The sequence below is a fragment of the Monodon monoceros genome, unplaced genomic scaffold (genome assembly GCF_005190385.1).
Source record: "Monodon monoceros isolate NGI ecotype Baffin Bay Population unplaced genomic scaffold, NGI_Narwhal_1 Super_Scaffold_5, whole genome shotgun sequence".
Classification (NCBI taxonomy): Eukaryota; Metazoa; Chordata; class Mammalia; order Artiodactyla; family Monodontidae; genus Monodon; species Monodon monoceros.
The window spans coordinates 15993587-16015805 of NW_021703782.1; the positions used below are offsets into that span (position 1 = coordinate 15993587).

The following is a 22219-nucleotide window of genomic DNA, read 5'->3' on the forward strand; positions in this document are numbered from 1 at the left end:
ATGGCTGAGTAATCTTCCATTGTGTGTATACACCATATCTTCTTTATCCATTCATCTGTCGATGGACACTTAGTTTGCCTCTACATCCTGGCTGTTGTAAACAGTGCAGTGATGAACCCTGGGGTGCATGTATCTTTTCAAATTAGAGTTTTCTCCAGGTTTATGCCCAGGAGTGGGATTGCTGGATCATATGGCAACACTATTTTTAGCTTTTTAGGAAACCTCCGTACTGTTTTGCATAGTAGCGGAACCAATTTATATTCGTGAGGGCCTCTTTTCGGACACGAGGGACGTGGGAGCGGGGGTGGTGTCAGCAGCTTGATGGAAGGGACGAACCTGTACCAGAATTCCTGGGTCCTGCCCCCAAACCGGCCCCAGCTGTCTGGGACACCTCAGAGGTGCTCTGTACCCTCTCAGCCTTGGCTCCTTTATCTGAAGGCAAAGGGAGTGAAGGAAATGATATCCCAACTTCTATGCTTCATCAACTGTGGCTTGCCTTATTTCTGGGATTTGGGCAGGCGAGGAGGGAGTATGTGACAGAGGAGAACCGTGGGCTCAGGGCATCAATAAACTTCCTGCCACCCAGTGAGGTCAAAACTGTCTTGTCTTAAGATTCGGAAGTTTGCAGGAGAAGATGCAGGTGGTGTGTGTGTGGCCTTAGGAGGTGTGGGGACAGAAATACCGAGGGAAGCTCAGCTTGACCAGCGGAGCTGTTGGAGGAAGGGCGTTCCACTTCGATACCTGTGCAAGGCCAGACTCTTGCCTCTCTGCCGTGCAGGTAGAAGCTGAAACAGGGGCCTCTGGACAGCAGCTTCCTCATTTCCGGAGTGAGGCGGTTGCGCTCACTGGTCTCGAAGGTCCCTCTTCACCCAAAACACTGAGAACCAGAGAAACGCTTTACAGTCTCCCCTCTTCCTGGCAAGGGAGGACGTGGGGAGTTCTGCCCAATGGCCCATCCCCTCCTTGGATTCTCTGGTTGGGGTGCAGATGTCAGATCAGCTCTCCAGAGCATCCTGGGTGCTGCTGCATCTCTAATTCTAGGCTTTCCAGGTCTGAGAGCTGGTCCATAGGCCCGTGGGCTGTGCTGTGTGGCATTTGGGCTTCCCAGGCTCAGAAACATGGGCGCCAGGCAGATCAGGGTCCTCCTAATTCTGGTGGCTGGAAGAGCAAAGAGGAGAGAGTCATTCTCTGGTGATTCCACCCAGAGGATGCCCTTTGGTGATGGCAGTGGGAGGAAGGCTGATGCAAGCGTGTGTGTTCTTTGGGGGATGAGTGTGTACTCAGAGGAGGGTGCTTGAGTGAATGAAAGTGTGTGTCCCTATGGGAGAGGGATGTTCTAGGGGTGGTTTGTGGATTTTATCAGCACGCTCCCTCAAAGTGCCTCTGCACTGTAGGTGCTACTGCTGTAAAGAAATTGCCGTCTGCTTTAATAATAACAAAACCCAGGCTCTCCACAGGAAAAGGGGGAAATCTCCTGGGCTCCACTGTCCTCTCCTGGGGCCCCTTCCCTTGGGGCTCTCTCTAGGATGACCACTGCCACTTCCCGAGTGTGAAGGGGTGGGGGCAGCCCTGCTCCCCTTTAACACTCAGGCTCCAGTGGAGATGCCGCTCCACTTTCTAAAACCTCACACACAGCCGGGATCAGCTGTTAATGACACTTACGAAGAGTAGCCCCCGCTCGCCGCAACTAGAGAAAGCCCGCACGCAGCAACAAGGACCCAATGCAGCCAGAAATAAAAATTAAAAAAAAAAAAAAAACGTAAAGCAGGTGTGCTGTAGGCCTGTAAGGGGCGAGCCTTCCTCGTGGCAACAAAGCCCAGTGACTCTTGAGGGGGAAGGAAAAAATGGCAGAGCGTGTTTAAGGTCAGGCAGCACTGGCTCTGCCCTGGTGGCTGTGGCCACACCTTGGGGCCTCTTTCTTACATTCTGCTGCCGCCATCGTACCCAACCCCAGAGGGCGATGTCCCTCCCACATGGGAGCAGTGGCCCGGGCCCCTCTGCCGCTCTGAGGGGACTGGCAGCCTTGGGCTTGCACCCCAGACAGGCCAGTGTTCAAGTCCCAGCCGCAGCACTTCCCAGGCATGCCACAGTCATTTCTCCAAGCCTCGGTTTCCTTCTCTGTCTGGTGGGGGATTTTGTGAGGATTAAACGCGTTAATGCTTTTAGAGGTGCTTAGCGGACACACAGCAAGTGCTCAAAATTGTTAGCTATTATTACTTATTATTAGTTTGGTAGGTCTCAGTAATTGCAAAGACAGGACTGAAATAGAAATAATTATAGCAAACATAAACTGCATAAAGATACAGGAAACATAAACTGCATAAAAAAAAACCAGGTTTCCATGGTGCAGATTTCAGATCCCGAGTGTCTGGGCTGGCTCAGCATCCTTGTGGCTGTCCCCGGGCTGGGCATCGGAATTTCATGAAGGTTTCTACCTGGCCGCCCGCCTTGGAGCCTCTCGGCCTCTTGAGTGTGTCGTTGCTGGTGGCAGCAGCCTGTTTCCTGGTGGTGGGAGCGAGGCTGCAGGTCTTGTTCTTTGTCAGGAGCTGGATTGGAGTGACTCAGCTCTGAGGTCTCAGTTTTGGGAGAAACTCAGAAACCTCCTTTGGGATGAACTAACTGATATTAATCGTTGACTCCCCAACTTCTCCGAGCTGGCTGGCTCTGCTCTGAATGTGGAAGCTCGGGTGGCATCCTGTGTTCTCTCATGGCTGTTGCTGCCTCCCTCTGCTTCCTTTTAGAGCAGGAGGGGTCAAAAGTGATGGGTTTTGAGAAGGTCAGCTGTATGAGGGTGAGTGGGAGAAAGTCCTAGCCTGGAAGGCTGGTGTCCAGAGATTGTACCTGGGCTGTGGCTCCTTTGCAGTGGGCCACTGTAGCCTGGTCAACACATTGAGTGTGTCCCACAGAGACTTCCACCAGGAATGACACTCCGTGTGATGCCATTATGTGTGCTACTTGGATTTGAGCCTAGAGGGTGGGTCAGGGGCATCCTCTGCCAACTTCTGAATGTCTACTGGAACATAGTTATTTTTTATTTCATTTCTGTTCAATTCTATGCACATGGACTTACCATTGTCTTGGGGTCCTGGATACCTTAATTAAAATGTCATTCATCACCCGTTACAGATCCTTTCCCTGCAGATCACCAGCCACCTGATGTCTAACTGCCATTCCCAGTTTGCCTCCTGGTTTGGAAGGGTTCTGCTTAAGGCCTTCCAACAGCCTGTGTATCTACCTAGTATTTGCAGACCTACTACTGCAGAGGAATGCAGCTGGGTATTCAAGGGACGGCCTTCCTATCAGCTATACAACTGGTCTACTTTCCTCTTGCCACATTCATTTCCATATATTAAAACCCACTGTACCCCATTTCAGTGCAATGGTAGGTTCTACTCTTTCCTTTGAACGCCAACATCACCACCAGCAATACCCAGATGAAATTCACGTTGCCTGTAAGGACATCCAGTTCACGTCTAGTAGGCCAAGGGGCAACGAGAAGGACCACCGCAAAATGCCAGGCCCCCGTGGAAGACCATCTATGGGGGGACACTGTCAGGCTGTCTTGCTGGGACACATTACCTTCCTGTACCAGAAGCTGGAGGACCGCTCCCTGGGGTCTGGGCTCAGACATCCTCAGCCTGATTGACTGATGGCTTCAGGCTCTGTGCCTCTTGGGGTGTCCTCTGGTGGCTTTCTTTGAGCAGACCCTGATGGCACATGGCCCCTGTTGTGTCCTGGTAGGTCTGTGGTTTGCAGCTTTCTACCCACTGTGCCCATCAGTGTCCATTTCTCCTGCCCTGTTTGACTCCCTGCACTGGGGCCATACCTGTCGAGTCACCCCTGCCGTCTGCCAGCTGCCGTGGGGATCCACCTTGGCTGACACACGGAGATGTTGCCTCCTACCTTGACCCCAGATGCCTACCACAGGAGCAGGATGCAGGAACTGGAGTGTGTTTTACAGGAAGTGCTGGATGTCCAATGGTGTTATGGCCAACCCACTTTCCAGCCGACTGGGAAGAGGACAGAGTGAGCAGTTGGGGGGAACCTACCTTCACTTCAGAATTCTCCTGGGGAGCCCTGCCCCTTGCACTCATTGGAGAGAACGAGGGCTTGGTGGTGAACCCTGTCTTAGCCCATTTGATCTGCTATAACAGAAATACCATATACTAGGGGGTATAACAACAAAAGTGGAAGGGGCAAGCTCTCCGGATCTCTTTTATAAGGGCACTAATCCTATTCACGAGGGCTCTTCCATCATGACCTAATCACCTCCCAAAGGCCCCACCTCCTAAAACCATCATATTGGGGATTGCATTTCAATATATAAATTTTGTGGAGACCAAACATTCAGTCTATAGCAGGCCCCTCAGGGGAATCTTTTTGCCCAGGGCTGCCCAGGTGTCCTGGAAAGGCTTCTGTTCATTGCATCCAGAACAAATGCTACTCTTGTTTCTGCCTCAAGAACCTACTCATTCATCCTTTCCCATTGCTGGGTCCACTTCCCTCTCTGTTGCACTGTTGCCATGATGGCTTTTCCTCTCTTCCTGGGTCTGCTCCTCCCTGTGTCTCGATTTCCACTTACAGGCTTTTCTTCCCTTTGTACCTTGTACTCCTGTGTTCTGTCTCCTATCTTTTTTTCTTTTTTTTGCGGTACGTGGGCCTCTCACTGTTGTGGCCTCTCCCGTTGCGGAGCCCAGGCTCCGGACGCGCAGGCTCAGCGGCCATGGCTCACGGGCACAGCCGCTCCGCGGCATGTGGGATCTTCCCGGACCGGGACACGAATCCGTGTCCCCTGCCTCGGCAGGCGGACTCCCAACCGCTGCGCCACCAGGGAAGCCCCGTCTCCTGTCTCTTGAACCTCGGCCTTAGCAGAGCCCTTTAGGGTGTGCGTGGGAGATTCAGTGGAAGCAGTGAGGAACCACTTATTCTGAGATAAATGCATTCAAACGCTTGATGAGCACTTAAGATTCTTCTCACTCCTTACCTGGTGTTATGTCTTCACGTAGAAGTCACCATCTTTTTTCTGCCACATGGAACAGTCTTCCTTCACACTTTGTCTTCTTGGATGAAGCCAAACTCCAGTTCACATCTCAGAAGCTCCAAGTTTCTGATGTTTCATTGATTTACAGTAGAAGTTTTCAGAGAGCTGGTGACAAATCCATTGGGACCTTGTGACCACTTGCTCTCCCTGAGTGGTTTGCCATGTCCCCTCTGATTTCCATCCAGCCCACTCCTCACGGGAGGCACTGGACCCATTGCAGGACCACAGCTCCCTGTAATCAGCGTTGGTGCAAGAACCACCCACACGGGAGGGGCATGGCTCCCAGCCCTCTGATGTCATCCTGGAGTTGTCACCTGTTGTGGAATTGGAGGGTAGAAGCAGGAAGGACCTGCCCAAGAATCAGGGCCTAGGGGAAGGGCCTGTGATTGGGAGGGATGAGGACTTTCTGCCTGGAGGTGTGTGTGGCCTTGCGTGTGCTGCGTCTGTCAGGGTGGCAGGGCCTTCACATGGGCGCGCCTGTGGGGACACGTGTGAGTGAGCATCCTGCTCGCAGGTGAGACAGACGGCCCGGATTCAGTTCTTTCCTCTCTGGATGCTGTGTTCTGTGTGCTTGACCTTAAGCTAACAGGTTGGAGTCCCTCAGTTTATAGATTTTATTTTTAAAGCCTTTTTTGTAAAACACTAACCTCAGCAAAGGAGAAGGAAGTGAAAGGAAAAAAGCTGAGTTCAGCAGCTGTAGTTTGCTGTATTTTTCATCTTGCATTAGCAAGTTGGGACCACAAATAATCTGTTCTTATATGCTTCAGTGATGCTGCTGCTTAAGACTCGGCTCTCCTCCTAAGGCAGTATATTCCTTGGAGCCAGCGTCACTCCCCTTCCCCAACCTGCTGGCTTCAGTGGGGGCCAGGGGCAGGGATCCAAGTGGAAGGCAGAGCACAGAGGGGAGCACCGGCCAGCAAGGGGGTGGGTCATTAATTTCTGAATGGTTTCTGGAATCAGCTAAACATTTCCTTTTAACCAGCTTCCCCAGCCTCATATCCTTTGTTAGTTGAGGAAAAATGTCATTTATAATGGATATTGCCTTGATAAATAGCTCCCAGGAAGCACAGCATTCTCATTAGTCTATATAATGAGAAATACTCCTAGTGGTGGCATAGCTGCCCAGATATTTGCCTGAATGGGAAAATATTTGTCTATGCAGTGGGCTCTAGAAGGCCTGGATGAAGGACGCCGGGGGGCCAGGCTGAGGGCCCAAGGTCCCCTGCAGCCTCTGTGGCCCCGAGGGAGTGTGTGTTCTCCCAGTCCTCTGTGAGAGCAGACCCGGACTCCCGGTCCTTCCTGCGTCCTGCTGGGCCAGGCCGCGGTATACAGGCTTCTCTCCCTCTCTGCCACACCAGCCTCCTGTCCTTGCTCTGGCCCCCTGCATTTATTCTCTTTCCATCATTCCTAGGGAGAGAAAGAATAAACATGTACAGAGTGAATGCTATCTTTCGGAGGTACTTTTGCATATGTGATTTCACTGTTTACTTCTGCATATGTGGTTTCATTTCCACACTCTTCTGTGTATGTGTCAGAGCCATTTAGGCACTAAGAGTTACCGTGATGTTTCCAGGGTTTACGGCTTATAAGCAGTGGGTGTTTTGATCCAAATACTCCACCCTGACACTGATTCCTTTTGCCCTTCTGTTTGTTTGAGAATGGACAATTTACCCAGCCTTTCTCCACAGGGACCCATTGGATTTTCCTCTGTGGGTCCCCAAGGCACTTGTTCATGTTAAGAGTTGTGCTTAAGCATGTGTGTTAATTCTTGCAGGCCACTGGGGCCTCCTTTAGCAAATGGCTGGTATCAGAGATAGCAAAGATACTTTTCCAAGTTCCTAACAACCACCAGGCAGTGTCTGAGGAGGGGAGGGAGACAGACCCACCCAAGGGCATTTTGGGGGGCTGACTTATCTTAGTGCCAAAGTTAATGTGACCCTGATGCATTTTGCCCTGCTGCCACCTGGAAATGTGCTTGTAATTTTATTTTTCAAGGGGAGGTGCTTGGAGAGTTCTTGATTCTTTTCCTGCTTAGCGGAAAATCTTCTGTGCCTCCAGATATAGGCCCCATCCATCCATCCATCCACTCATCCATCCACTCATCCATCCATCCACTTATCCATCCATCCATTCATTCATCCATCCATCCACTCATCCATCCATCCATCCATCCATCCATCCATCCATCCATCCACTCATCCATCTATCCACACATCCATCCATCCATCCACTCATCCATCCATCCATCCATCCACTCATCCATCCACTCATCCATCCATCCACTCATCCATCCATCCACTCATCCATCCATCCACTCATTCATCCATCCATCCATCCATCCATCCATCCATCCATCCATCCATCCATCCATCCATTCTTTCTTCCCTCCCTCCCTTTCCCCTTCCATCCAAAAGGCTCTGTATTCAGTGTCAGGCACTACTCTGGGCACTGAGGATTCAAACATGAATAAAGTCATTTCTGTTCTGAAAGAATTGATACTTTAATGGGAGAAACAGATACAAAAAATATAAATTATGATATGATTGGTGGGGAAAACATAATAACTGGTGTTTGCGAAACACGTTCAGAGTTGGGGCAAGGCATCATTCTCAGAAAGTTTTCTGGAAGCGCCGACACCTCCTGAACTGAGTTTGGAAGGGTGAACTGGAAGAGGAGATAAGGAGCGTGTGGTTGGGGGAAGGCAATCCTGGCGGGAGGAGCCTGTGGGGTAAGGCTCTGTGGAGCATCACGGTTGGGGAACTCGTGCCATTTGCTGTTGCTACGAGGGTTTGGGCGAGAGAGAGAAGGAGGAGGGGGAGAAATGAGATGGAGAGGTCATCACGGTCCCGATTATGGGTGAGGGTCAGGGTGGCAAATGACGGGCTCTTGAAACCCAGGAAGTCCTCCTTTGGGGGCATTAGTGGGGCCATAGTCACCAGAGTCAGAATAAGTCCCTCAAAAAGCTGAGGCCAGCGTGCTGGGCACAGTTCTAGGTGCTGTAAGGGAATCTCGGTGACACTTCCCAGAAATGATTTTTTCTGGTTGAGGATTCTCACAGTGGGGTAACTTGCCCAAGCTGTCCCGTTTGTGATTTGCAGAACTGGGGCTCGAACCCAGGTTGTTTGAGGCCTGGGATTTTGCTTTTAGTCACTGTGCCCCTCGTGCTGGTCTGTAGTTTAGGCTGGATGTTCCTCTGTATGTTATGTTTTACGAAATAAGATTTGATGTCAGAGCCTATCTGAATCTCTGTAACAACATGCCGCGGAATCATAGGGTTTGGTTGGATTGTGAAGGTTGAGAAACACTCTGTGGAGGTGGGAGAGAGGGGAATTGCAAAGGTGGGGAGTGATCTGGGTCTTTGAGTGGGAGGTCTTCAGCTTCTGGAATGGGAAGAATAAAGGTTGAAAGTGCTTGAACTTAGCTCATGAGACTTCAAGTGTCAGAATCTTAGGACTAATCCCTGGGGTTAGGAAGATCACGTGAGAGACCGACCACTGGCCATGGGGATCTTACCTGCTCCCTGGCCACCACAGGATCACCTGCTACCCCTGACTTAAAGGACTTAAAGGAGGTGGACCTGGAGCTTTTTGCTCTGGAGCAGGAGGGAGGGTGGCAGTGGGGAGGGAGAGAGAGAAGAAACTAACCTCATACCACCAGCAGGAACCATATCAGCATTTGGAGAAAGTTGAAAGAAATCTTTCAGCTGGATGGCTACCTAGCTCAAGGCTAACTACACTCTTAACACAATAATAAGTCCATCCTCACTGAATAATTAAATAGAGAGCCTTCATAAGCATTGACTTAACGTGACAGCAAGTCTATAGTGACTCTGGGTTTGCTTATGTAAACACAATCTCTTGTTCAGCTTACTTAGCAGTTCAATGAAATAGAACAGTCCTTCAATTAAAATCAAATGATGCATACGTTTAATTCTTTTCTCCTCTTATCAGGTAATAACAGGTTTGGAACTTAGGTGAAGGGATTGGGGGGAAATTGGGGAAAAGGGCATCTGTCCATCTGCCTGTGTTTTCAGAGAACACGTAGGGCTATATCCAATGGTGGTGTCTAGAAGAAGGATGTGGCCTTGGCTCCCATCTCTGGGACCTGGGTGGGAGGTCCATGTGGGCTCGGGTTAGCTTCTGTCCCATCCAGACCCTCCCAATCCTCTCCTAAAGCAGGCTTCTGTTGGCCACTCTGGTTGGCATGCCAGTCTTTTGATGGTGGCCTGGGTCTAATTGATTGCTTCTGGTCACCTGGGGTCCAGTGGCTCCAACCACAGTCATCTCCAGGTCATTACCTCTGGATGCCCTCATGGCTCGCCGGGAGGAGAGAGGGGATGCTGGGTGAGCTCCAGACTGGATGGAAAAGGGGGGGCCAAGGAGGAAAGTAGCACCTCACTGATTCCCACAGATGACACTAGAAGAGAAATAAGCCTTTCTCCTTTTGCGGCTGTCACATGCTGGGAGAAGGGGAGGGAGCGGTGGGTTGAGAAAAGAGAGGGCTGGGTAAGGGTGGGGGCAGTGTGGTGGCGGGGAAGACCCACTGGCTTTGGAGCTAAGATTTGAAGCTAAGTCTTGTGCCTTGCTGCTGTGATATTAAGTGCGTTAATTAACCTCTCTATGCCTCTATTTCCTTACCTGTAAAACAGGGGTAATCATGCTAACTTCAGAGAACTGTCGTCAGGGTAAAGTGTGGTGGTGTTAGTGGAAGTACTTTGTGCGACTCGCGGTAAATGCAGGAGATGCTTGTTAATAGATCACAGATATTATACTCCTTTGGCCTGAAGGGAGAGCTCATGCCTTCTACACAGTGTCCCATGCTCAGCAGTCCCCTAATCTCGATAACAGTGTAGCAGGTGTTGAGGGGGCAGCATCATCCATTTGCTCATACAATCCTCGTCCCCACTGTACGAGGAGGTAAGTACTATTATAACCTCTGTTTTGCAGGTGAGGAAACCTGGAGAGGTTTAATGACCTTGTCCAGGCCACAGAACTGAGCCGACTTTCAGACCCAACCGGGATGACAAGATGTCAGAAATTGGACCTCACGGGTGGGCCTCCTTCTGTAGAGGGGTGGGGTTCTCTCAGAGTTCAGGACCTCCTGGGGAAAGGGAGCAAACATTTCTCCGTACAGTAGCCTGCCCTGAGCTCTTGGTCAGGTCCAGAAGGGTTCTGACCTGCATTTGCCAGTGTGACATCAAGTTCACTCACCTGCAAGCTCCTAGGACTCGGAGCTGCCCTGGAGTGAGGGGCCAGTGCTCTGAGATGGGTAGCTTTGCTCTCTCAGCCTCTTTCTTTTGGGATCTAGGGTCAGTCCCATTTGCTGATGCTTCTGGAACCAATAACATTTTCTCTAGCCAAAGGCTTCGAGAAATCATTGTTTATAAAAACGCAGGATTCCTGGGGCCTCATTCCATTAAATGTAAGGAAATAATTACCATCTTAAAGCAGCTTTATTAAAAGAGCACATAATAAACAGTGTATTCTATTAGCATCTTTTGAAATTTAATTCTGGATCGTGTCAGTTCACACACTCACCATGTTCCCCTGTTCGTAACCAGGGTGCATAAAGTATATTGTCTCCTGCATTTTATCCCTTAACGTGATTTCATGTTTAAATTTTCACATGTTGGTATCCTCTACGTCCTTGTCATTTTCAATAGCGATGTGGCTTTCTGTGGCTTACCCATCTGAACCATTCCTCTCTAGGAAAGAATCCAAGGCCAGGTCTGTCTTCCTTCATGAATTCTACCGTCGTCTGTTTTCCAAGTTACTCCCAGTGAAGTGTTCCTGTGATCCTGCCTCTTTCACGTGGATTAGATAGACCCTTTGTGGGTTTGGTTTTTGGTGTGTGTCCCTTTCAGTGTGTGCCTTTTTAATTTGCTTTGAACTTGGACAAAGAAGATCAGATAAAATCAGAGAGCAAAGCTAAGCAGTAGTGAAGAATTTTTCTTTTTTTCTTTTTCCTTTTTGGCTGTGCTGCGTGGCTTGCAGGATCTTAGTTCCCTGATCAGGGATAGAACCTGGGCCCCCTGCATTGGAAGTGCGGAGTTCTAACCACTGGACCGCCAGGGAATTCCCAAGAATTTTTCTGTTTTAAGTGACAGAGACCCAACTACCTTAAGAAAAATTAAAAAGGAATCTGTTGGCTTCCAGTAAAATATAGAAAGGGCAGGAGTGTATTCCAGGACTCATACAAATAGGTCTCCCTCTGTCTCTCCTTGTCTCTAGTTTCTGTTTCTCTCTGCAGGTTAGCTGCATGCTTATCCTTACTGTGACCAAGAGGCTAGATCTATGGTCCCAATTTATCTGGGCTCACATCCATAGTGTCTTATAATCAGAAAGAAAAGAATGTTCTTCTTTGCTCCATTAGGAAAGTCTCTGGGCAGGGCTCTGCTTGGCCTGGCTTGTGTTACTTCCTTATACCTAGACTAGTCAGTGTGGCCAGGAAGAGAGCTGTGTGGTGGGCCAAGCCTGGGTCACGTGTCCACCTGTGGCTCCGGACGGTGGACTGCCACGGTTAACAGCCTGTAAGAACTACCTGGCCGGAGGAGGAAGTCCGCAACCCACCCCCTAAGGGGAGCTGCTGTTCTAGGCAGAAAGAATAAGTATCCATGTACACTTAAAGAATAAACAGGAGGGAAGGAAGCCAAGTGGATTCTTGATTTCATGAGACAGGTGGCGGTAGTCCTCAGGAACAGGTAGGAAAGGACGGGGGCTCAGGCTGTCCACAGTGAGCCCTGGAGGCGTCAGGAAACAGGCACGTGGGGGAAATACATTTTCCCCTTTCTCAGTGTCCCGTAACATTGAGCCTACTTAACCGTGCCCTGCACCACCGGAGGGGACCTCGGAAAGCCACTCCAGAGGCTCTTGGGTCTATGAAAGCCATTTCCTCTGTGTTCCCCTAAATTGTCTCTGAAGACCACCCTGAGTAATTTGCATTTCTTGGGAACCCTTTTTCTCCTGCATAAGATATTCAAGTGCCCTGTCCATCAGCATGCAGCAGTGCTGGTGGCAGCCGTCTGGAAGCGTTGTTAGTGGGGGCGGGTCATGGCAGCAGAGCCAGAGAAAGACGCTGTCCTCACTGGCAGGTGCCTGGCCCTACTTTGCTGGCTGTAGGGTGTGTGACCGTGCGACCTACCTCTTGGAGCTGCCGTGTCCTCGCTCTGAAATATGTCTACTTTGCGGGATTGTTCAGAAAGTTAAATGCGATAACCACGACTGGCACATGGTGTATCCTCAGTAAATATTAGCTTCCTTTACTCCTCCTCCGATTCTAAACCAGTAGAAACCCATGGGTTTCTGTGGCAGCAGCATAACAGGTATAACCTGATAAATGGCAACTTGGCCAAGAGCTTCAGACCCTAAAGCCACGTATTGGCCAGCATTGGAACGTTTTGGGCTTCGGGGGAGCAATTTACTGTAGTATTATTCTAGGCCAGACAGATTTGAGAAGAGTCTTTGTGCTTGGGAAGGTGTTTACAATCTGCACCAAGGGAGGGATTTGTTGATAACAGGTACCTGTACGTTCTTGGCTAAGGCCAAAGAAAAGAAGCGAGAGGTGTGTACCCAAGTGTAACTGTGTTTGTATGGGGATAGGAATGTGTGTGTGTGTGTGTGTGTGTGTGCGTGTGTGTACAAACATGCATAGTCTTGTAACTGTGAACCTTCTTGGGCTACAGCCTGAAACACTACTTTCTTCCATGGGCTGGGCTCTATCGTAGGTATATTTAAAGCTGAGACCAGGGAGTGGAGTCTGGAGGGTTCCCACAATCCCAGCTCTGAAGCCTGTGCAGATTTGCTTCATCCCCCAACTTTTGCCTGCATCAGAATCACCTGGAGGGCTGGTTAAAATGAAGATTGCTGGGCTCTGCCCCTAGATTTAAGATCTGTTATATCTGGGGTGGGATCTGGAAAATTTGTATTTCTAAGAAGTTCCCAGTTTTACACTGATGCTGTGGGTCTGCGGACCACACTTTAAGAACCACTGAGCTATAGGAATTCCACCCTCTCCCATCACCACCACCCCCACCCCCCAGTTTTGGATGATTCTGCTTATGTGGGTTGACCTTGGCACTTCCAGCTTTGCCTCTTTTTTCCTTTCAGGAACACACCTGTCCATCAAATAGGGTTGCCAGATCTAATAAAAATACAGGCTACCCAGTTAAACTTGAATTCCAGACAAACATTGAAAAACTGTTTGGTATAAGTATATCCCAGATACTGCATGGGATGTACTTATACTAAAAAAAATATTCATTGTTTATCTGAAATTCAAATTAAATGGACATCCTGCATTTAATCTGGTGACTGTTTAATAAAACTGAGGGTCAGATGTCTCTCTCTGCCTCTCTTGCCACTTTCCTGTGATCAAATAGGCTATAGCTGCTGGTGAAAAAAGCCCACAGAGGGTTTGTGTGTTTTGGACAGACCCACCTGCTGTCCTGAGCTCATTTGGGGGTCTTTACTCCATCTTGCTGAGATGGACTTGACTCGTGTTCATTGTTGGTTCTCTTGCTGGCTCTCTGTTTTTCTCTTTGTCTGTCTGTCTCTCATGCTTTCCTTTATGCCATCACTCCTATGGGGGCTCTTCAAGGCAGAAATCTAGAAGTGATGAGGCTGGTCTAGGAAAAGGCTGTTCCTGGAAGTGAGAACAGAGTCCAAGAGACTGGGGACCTCATGGCGTCAGCAGGGACGAGTGGCATCTGGCCCAAGATCCCCAGCTGCCTCACCGCACATTATGAAAAGGATAACATTTGCCTTGGAGACTGTACCTACCAGGACTGGACTGATTCACTCATGGTTGGAGTTGAGAGTGTCATGGGCTTGAAGGAAATTGGCCCCGCTTGTCTCGCATGCTGGTGGAGGGAGCCGGCTGCTATGGGCTTTGGTGTGACTTAAGGGACAGAGGGAACTTGAGAAATCAAAGGCCTCCTGGAGGCTTGGACACGGCGTCCTCCTAAACGGCCCCATTTGTCACTCTGGCTTGCCAAGGCTGCCTGGATGCTGAGGACAGAGAAATGGAGCAACAGAAGGCCTGGCCGCTTCCCTTCCCTCCACCCTTCCCCTTAGCTCCTCTCCCTCCCCTCCCTGTGCTCTGAAGAGAGCCACAGGGCTGCTGTAAAGGAAGTAGGCTGTAGCCTCCCAGGAGCGAGGTGGCCTTTCCCCATTGGTCACCCAAGGTCTGGCAAAGGGGCCTGTGCTGCTCCTCCTGTGTCCTCAGCGTGGCATGAGGAGTGACGTGGGGCAGGGAGGCCGTTGTTCACCTCGGTCCAGCAGGTTGACTCTGGAGCCTGGAGGGTAGAGAGGGGGAGCTGTCCCTCCCCAATAGGCTCACATTGCCTTGTGTGGGGTCCAGACCCGCCTCGGAGGGGTGAACAGGTACTTTTCTTCTACATCAGACACAGGAAAAGCTACTCCCCGTTTGTCTGTGGCAGGCATGGCGCTGCGGATGAGACAGCTGGGTAGAGAAGAAAGATAAGGACAGTGTCTCCTCTCTGTGCCCCGGCTCTCCCACGTATCCCGTGAGGGAGATAGGCAGGCACAGCCCACCCCATTTGATAACTGGGGACACTGAGCACAGAGACACACCAGGCCTGCCCAAGGTCACACAGCAGGCGAGCGGTAGACTGAATGTGGCTGTCTGACAGCTGCTCCCTCTCTCCCAGCAGCTGGATCTGCCCTCCCCTCCTCACTGAGGGGTCTCACTGGCCCACTGCACCTGGTGTTGGAACTCTTTCACTTTCCGTGTCCTGGCTTACTTCCTTTACCCACCCCTTCTCTCTGGATGACCTTGTCTCTCTCTGAGGGCATCATATTCCATTTTCACACGTTCCCTCTGTCTCCAGCCTGGGACCCAGTGATATTTTAAGAAGCCTCATGGATGGTGAGGACAGCAAGATCCTTGAGGTTCTTAATGTCAGTGATTGGAGAACCAGCCTTGCAGAAGGGAGGTGAGCTTCTGGGAGGATGGAGCTGGGCTCTCAGTTCTGCTGCAGCAGGTGGCATGCTCCTCCGGGATGGTGAGCCGGCATTGACCTCTGTGGAGCCCTGACCCCATCAGCTGGAATTACATTCCTGACATTGCACTGACATGCGTGCCATTCCCATCCTTAGTCTGTCAGTCACATGGCAGGGCCTCAATACATATTTGGAGAAAAGATGAATGGATATCTACCACTTGCCCAAAGGGGTTTGGAGGATATGGGTGAAGAAATCAGTAGAGTCTGCCACTTTGGGAATGTGTGTTCCAGTTGGAGAGAGCAAACAGGGCAATATCAGTAAGTCTGTATGCAATTAAGTATGAAATTGACTGGTCCAGACCATATGTGTAGCTGGAATACAGAGGTGGACAAAGTCCATGTGGCTGGAGGGGCAGAAAGGCCTTCACGGGCTGGACTGACAGTGAGCATTGGGGAGGTATTAGGAGGGGCTTGGGCTCTCTGTGTGATCAAATGACATTAGAATGGACTCCTGTATTTTGGCTGAGAGATCCTATTAGAATGTCTCTTTGGTGGGGAGGAGATGGTACCTAGCAGCTCTGCTTGTAATCTTGCAGCCCCATACCCTGCAGGAGCTCGGATGTGGCTTCACGCTGACCCCTGTGGTCCTTCTCACTGCAGGGCCTGACCACAGCCCCTTGGCTCCTTCTGGAGGCAGACATTTGGCCAAAACAAACAGTGAAATCTTTGAAGGTGCTGTATTCATTTCCCTAGCTGCTGTAACAGAGTGCCACAACTGGGTAACACTGATTTTTTCACAATTCTGGAGGCCAGAAGTCCAAAATCAAGGTGTTGGCAGGTCTGTGCTCCCTGTGAAGGCTTGAAGGGAGAACCTGTTCCATGCCTTCCTCTTAGATTCTGGTGTTGCCGGCAATCTCTGGCGTTCCTGGACTTGTAGGCGCCTCACTCCAAATGCTTCCTTGATCTTCACATGCATTCTCACTCTGTGTCTGTGTCTCTTCTCTTCTTCTTATAAGGACACCAGACACTGGGTTGGGGGCCCACCCTAATCCACCGTGACCTCATCTTGGTTACATCTGCAAAGAGCTTATTTCTGAGTAAGGTCATGTTCACGGGTACCAAGGATGAGGACCTAGCTCTTTGGGTGACACAATTAAACCCACGATAGCTGCTGAGAGATTTTGGTCTGTTGGCCTCCCAATCTCCTTTACCTGTTAAGTCTGTGTCCCCTCCTGGCCCCCTGACAGGTCTCTGGAGGTCTGGGGTGTGGGCAGAGACCATCTCTCATTGACCTTCATTCACTTGCTAGTTCATGGAGCAGGACAGACTCCGGTCTGGCCATTCAAGACCAAATGTCATTCTTGCCTTTTTTTTTTTTTTGTGGTACACGGGCCTCTCACTGCTGTGGCCTCTCCCGTTGCAGAGCACAGGCTCCGGACGCGCAGGCTCAGCGGCCATGGCTCACGGGCCCAGCCGCTCCGCGGCATGTGGGATCTTCCCAGACCGGGGCACGAACCCACGTCTCCTGCATTGGCAGGTGGACTCTCAACCACTGCGCCACCAGGGAAGGGAAGGCCCCAAGTGTCATTCTGCAGGGGCTGGGGGCTTGGTTGGAAATGCTGCTTTTCCCTGTTTTGGGGACTGGGTGGTGAGGCAATAGAGGGTGTGATTTACGGGCAGGAAGGAGGGCGGAGACACTGCAGCTTTCCTTCTCTTTTCCTATGGAGGACGAGATACTTTTATAGAGGAGCAGGATGTGGGTGGAGGACCTGCCGGAAGGGGTGGCCCTTATTGTTGGGGCTCTGGGCTGGAGTCTTGGCTCTGCTGCTCGGAAGCTCTGGGATCTTGGGGGAAGTTATTCAGCTTCTCTAAGGCTCAACTTCCTCCTCTGTGAAGGAGGATGGTGATAACAATTGCTTGGCAGATCTTGGCAAAGTTTCTGTGAGGATTACGTGGTAAAAGGTGGATGTGAAAGGACCTCTTCTTAAGTCACGTTTTTATCGTGGTCAATTACACACAACATAAAATTGACCGTTTCCACCATATTTAAACGTACAGAAAGTCCTTTTTATTCATTGGATAAATAAGGCACATGGGTCCCCAAGAAGCAAGGACTCATCTGAGGTCTTGCAGCAAGATGGGCGGAGCTGAAGTGAGACCTCGCCCCCAGCTCTCAGCTGGGAGCTCACCTTCCATCTCCAGCACCTCGCTGCCTCTGCGGGCTGCAGGGATCCAGGGACACTCAAGGTCTCTTTGGGGTCAAATCACTCTGGAGAGCTTCCTCGTTCTCCTAAACCCCCTCTTCCGGGACTGTGGGGCCTCCAGGGAAACCAGGTGGGACCCAAGGAGCCGCCTCTGTGTTGATAGCGTTCCTCTTCGGCTATCCTGGTCTCTCTCAACTTCTTGTCTTTTTCTCTATCTGCTCCTTCCTGATATGGACAGAGTTCCAGTGGAGAAGCAGGGGAGCTGAATTCGGGGTGACCTTTGGGATGGCTTTGTGAGGTACCTCACGGTATGGACAGAGCTTGGGCAGGGAGGCAGATGGCCTGGGTTCTGGTCCTTCCTGTGGCTACTGTAGTAGTTCTCACCGAGCCCGTATTGTCGAGGTCCTACTATGTGCCCATCACTGGGAAAACACCAGTGAACAAGACCTTGGTACTTGCTGCATGCAGCTGCTGTAAGACACTCGGGATATGATGGCGAGGACCTTGTGGCAAAGGGCACTCGCCTATAGGAAGCCCCGGTGGGTGGGGAGGTGGGCGGTGGCCTGGGCTGATTGATGGTAACAGCCTGGGGCCAGGGTGCTAGGGCAGGAAGAAGAAGGAGCGGGAATTGCTATGCAGGTTGGACTTGGGTGCCCTGGGCTCCCTGTGACCTCTGCATCCAGGTACTGGGGGCTGGAGACAGACCGGGTCAGACAGCAGCTGCCTTCAGGCAGCTCATGGTCGAGTGGGGAGCACAGAGCTGTGTGCAGGTGGTTCCAAAGCAGCTTTATCTGCACTGACAGAGAGGAACGGGTGATGACAGGTTACATCACCAGGGGAAGAAAAGGCTGATTCTGCCCTGCAGGATGGGGAAGCTGGTGGAGGGACGGCAGGGGAGGCTTTGCTCTGATTTGATGCAGAAGAGATGGGTCAGGAATGCCCAGGGGGTGTCTCGACCTAGGCGGACTCTTTCTTTAACCTCCCTGGGGGCTGTCCCCTTTGACCCCCAGACGGATTCTAAGAAGTGGCTGGGCGGGGATTATTCTACTCATTCTGTGAGTGGCAGTGGTGCTGTGTTGGAGGACTTGGGAAAGGTCACCAGGAGTGGGTTGAGCAGGAAGCAGGGCCTGGCCTTCCTGCCTGGGTCCCAGGCATTCTCAGCAAACCCACCCGGGTTCCCTCTGTGTCCCTGCGACGGAGAGACCCATTCAGAGCAGGCCTTGCCTAACCTGGGTGCCTGGGTCTCCAGGAAGTCCTGTCCTCAAGGAGCTCCTAGCCTAAAGCCCTCCAAGCTTCTTTCCCTCTGTCTTCCTCCTCTCTGTCTTCCTGGCTTCTTCCCACCCTGGGAGGCTGTGGAGGAGCCGCTCTGCCGCCGGGGAAGCGGGAGGGCCGCCAGACTAACTTGCAGTCCGATGGGTCTTCTCTTGACCCCAGGTCCCGGCTGGCGGACTTCCACGCCAACTGTCGTGCCTCCTACCGGACGCTCACCGGCTGCCCCACCGACAATTACCAGGCGTGTCTGGGCTCCTACGCGGGCATGATCGGTAAGCTGCCCCCACCCGGGCTCTCGGTGGCTCCCGGCTGCCCCAGGCTCAGGTAGGGACCGAGGCCCAGCTCAGGGCCGGCGGGTGGACAGCCTGAGCTGGCCCCTTTCTGCTGTGATGGGAGCCGGAGCTTTATCATGGGGGAGGAGGCCCCTGGGGCCTTATGTGCCACATGCCAGACGCTGCGCTAAGCAGTTCACACGGACTGTCTCACTGAAGTCTCCCGGCAGCCCTTACTAGGCAGGGGGTGGGGCTCCATTTTACAGATGGGAAAACTGAGGCTTGGGGAAGCTAAGTAACGTGTGCAGGTTCACCCTGCTGGTCAACGTTGGCCCTGGGATCCAAACCCAAGAGAGAGCCTTAGCCTCCCTGACTGGAGGACACATGCTCTGCTTGCTGGCGAAAGAGAAAGCAAGGGGCCGTGCTCTCGTGCTCTCGGGGTGCTCCTGGGTATCCCCTCTGCCGCCCTGGTCTGTCCTTTATGCCATGACCCTTGCTGACCCCCGTGGTTTGGGATGTGAGCTGGGATATATGTGTGTTGAGGGGCAGGTGGATGGGAGGGAGGGGGGTGTCCGAAGCCTCTTCTCTGATGGGCCTGGGGTCTGGGGGCCCAAGGGGAAGCCTTACTGTTCCTGTCTCCTTTGCCTCCCTTTCTCCCTGCCTAGGGTTCGATATAACACCTAACTACGTGGACTCCAGCCCCACTGGCATCGTGGTGTCCCCCTGGTGCAGTTGTCGTGGGAGCGGAAACATGGAGGAGGAGTGTGAGAAGTTCCTGAGGGACTTCACCGAGAACCCGTGCCTCCGTGAGTCCTGCCACGTCCTCCGCAGCCAGCAGCCACCCCCCACCCCTCCTATCCCAGGGGGCCCTGGAGCTCTGCCTGGCCATACCCTCCTTCCCCTTGCGGTGGCCAGTGACGCCTGCAGGGCTTCTCCAGCAGGGGGGTTGCCTGCGGAGACCATGGGTTTTGTGCTCTCGGAGATTCCCCCCGGAGCTGTCCGGAGGCCACTGGAGGCCTTCCACCTATGTCGAGTCAAGGCTGAAGGTTTCTGGTCTGTGATCCTGACAGTCTCAGCCAGGTTCCTTCAGACACAGCCCTGGGGTGAGGTCTTAGCATCTGTCACTTTTCCCTTTAAGGATCGATTTCCCCTTGGAATTGGAGTGTCACCAAACTCCTAACCCGAAGGCTAGAGAGAAGGAAAGGTCAGCCACAAGCTCTGCCTACCTGGTCTTTCTAGTCTGACCCCCTCGCTATCCACACCCACCTGGAGATCTCCTCCCGCTTTCCTGCCCTCTTTTCTTCCTTCCGTCCATCTGTCCATCCTGCCTTTCTGACAGCACGGGGGGCTTAGAGATGGAAGTCACAGTGCTTGTCATTGAGCAGCTCACCCTCTGAAGGAGGTGCACCGTCACAGCCATCACAGTACGGTGGGGGAGGAACCGTGTTAGGTTGGAGGTCTGCAGAGGGGTCTGCAGAAGCCCAGGGTGGGGCTGCCCAAGTCAGCCTGGAGGAGGGGCGCCCTGAAGGCATCTCAGACCCACTTGGGGATCACTGGCCACCGGTCAGCTGAAGGGGCAGGGAGGACCTGCTCGTCCGCTCTGGGCAGAGGTGGGTTTCAGGAACTGCAGACCACTTAGCCTTGCCGCACTGCATAAGGATGCCCAGGGTCACCTGGACAGGTGGAGAGAGTCCTCCCGGTGAGGGCCCTTGCAGATCTGAAGGCGTTTGGATCTTAGGGTCCTGCAGGTGGTGGAGGTGGTGTGAAGCTCGCTGAAGGGGTGTTGACAGGTGGTGCCATGGTCAGATCTGAGTTCGGAAGGCTCAGTCCCTGGTTCTGGTGTGGAGGGGGTGGGGGTAGGGATGTGGTTCGCACAGGTGACCCAACACAGAGTCCGCTAGAGGTTGTTGTAGGTGCTCTCGGGAGAGGACAGCACCCACTGATCCAGAGCAGCGGCGGGGGGTGGAGTGGGGAGGTGGCCTTGGTTGATGGCAAGCGGGTGGTTAGGGAAGTGTCCTGAGTAACCCAGGTTTCTGACGTGGGAGACTTGGGTGGAGAAAGATGTCACCGTCAGGACTGGAAACGCAGCGGGAGGCAATGTTGCAGTGGAGGGAGTGGTGCTTAGTTCAGGTGGTGACATAATGAACTTGAAGTGCACCTGGGACTTGGAGGTGGAGCTTCATGTAGGCTCTTGGCTTGGGGATGCAGTTTTGTCCAAGAGGTCCCATTAGTTGGTCCTGAGTGGATTAGTGTAACTGACTGAGTGGGGGGTGGATGAGGCCACCTGGGGAGGGGGACTACGTCGGGGGGCCGCGTGAGCGTGGTGGTCTGCAATACTGAATGCCGCAGAGAAGGTGGGCTTGCGCCCTGGGCACAGCCTGCCCCTCGCCTCCTGGCTCCCCACACCCCACTTCTCCTCCTGTTTTCCTCTTCATTCCGCATCCGGTACATTTCCTTTATTCCGGTTTCTCTTTTTCAACTTCCTTCCTGCTCTTTTCTTCTCTCAATATGAGACCTTGGTAGCTAGCTGAAAGGGAGCTTCAGCCAAGTTAGTTTGGACGAGTTCCACCCCACCCCCAGCTCTGGGCTATCACAGGGAAGGTCAAGTTTGGGATGGCAAGGGGCAGAGTGATGGAGGGGCCCCTGATTTCTCTGTGTCTCCTGCTCTCTTTCCCCACAGGGAATGCCATCCAGGCCTTTGGCAATGGCACAGATGTGAACCTGTCCCCTAAAAACCCCTCATTTCAGGCCACGCAGGCCCCTCGGGTAGAGAAAACGCCTTCTTTGCCAGATGACCTCAGTGATAGCACCAGCCTGGGGACCAGCGTCATCACTACCTGCACATCTGTCCAGGTGAGGGGATGCAGCTCTGCCACTGGGGAAACGGAGCCGGGGCAGCCTGAGGGCTTAGAGAGGCACCTGATGCCAGAGGCGAGGTGGGAAATTACAGCCTGGGGGCCAGGGACGGGGCGCGCAAGCTCCTCCCTTTGGATCAGGACCCAAGGGGCAGGAAGAGCTGATGGGGGCTAGTTTTCCATGATTAATTCACTAACTATCACCTTGCAAGTATCAGACACCTGTTCTGTCACAGGATTGCACTAGATACCACGGGGGTGCCGGAGAAATGGACTGGTTACCATTTACTAACCATCTACTAATTACTGGGTACTGTGCTAGTAGACTCTACCTATTTCATTGATTCTCACACCATGACCTGTTGGGATTCTTGTTGTACACGCAGGAAACTAGCCCAGGGGTGTTAGGCGACACACCCAAGGTCACACAGCTGGTTAGTGGTGGAATAAGATTTCAAACCTACATCTGATTCCAAAACCTGTGATTTTCATTTGTTTGTCCATGCATCCATCCATGCATCCATCCATGCATCCATCCATCCATCCATCCAACGTGTGTCATGCATGCATTGTGTTCGACGTCTTATGTGAGATGCTAGGGAGACACTGGTGAA

The 22219-nt window shown here is 52.2% G+C and overlaps 1 protein-coding gene across 2 annotated transcripts in view; it reads left to right on the plus strand.

The window, feature by feature from the left end:
* GFRA2 (GDNF family receptor alpha 2) overlaps positions 1-22219 on the plus strand; it is a 93634-nt gene that overhangs the window by 59964 nt on the left and 11451 nt on the right. For both annotated transcript variants that reach the window (XM_029202964.1, XM_029202965.1), the window contains 3 exons: positions 18641-18750; positions 19416-19556; positions 21431-21603. In XM_029202964.1, coding sequence (XP_029058797.1) covers positions 18641-18750; positions 19416-19556; positions 21431-21603 — 424 coding nt within the window. The remainder of the gene's footprint in view (positions 1-18640; positions 18751-19415; positions 19557-21430; positions 21604-22219) is intronic.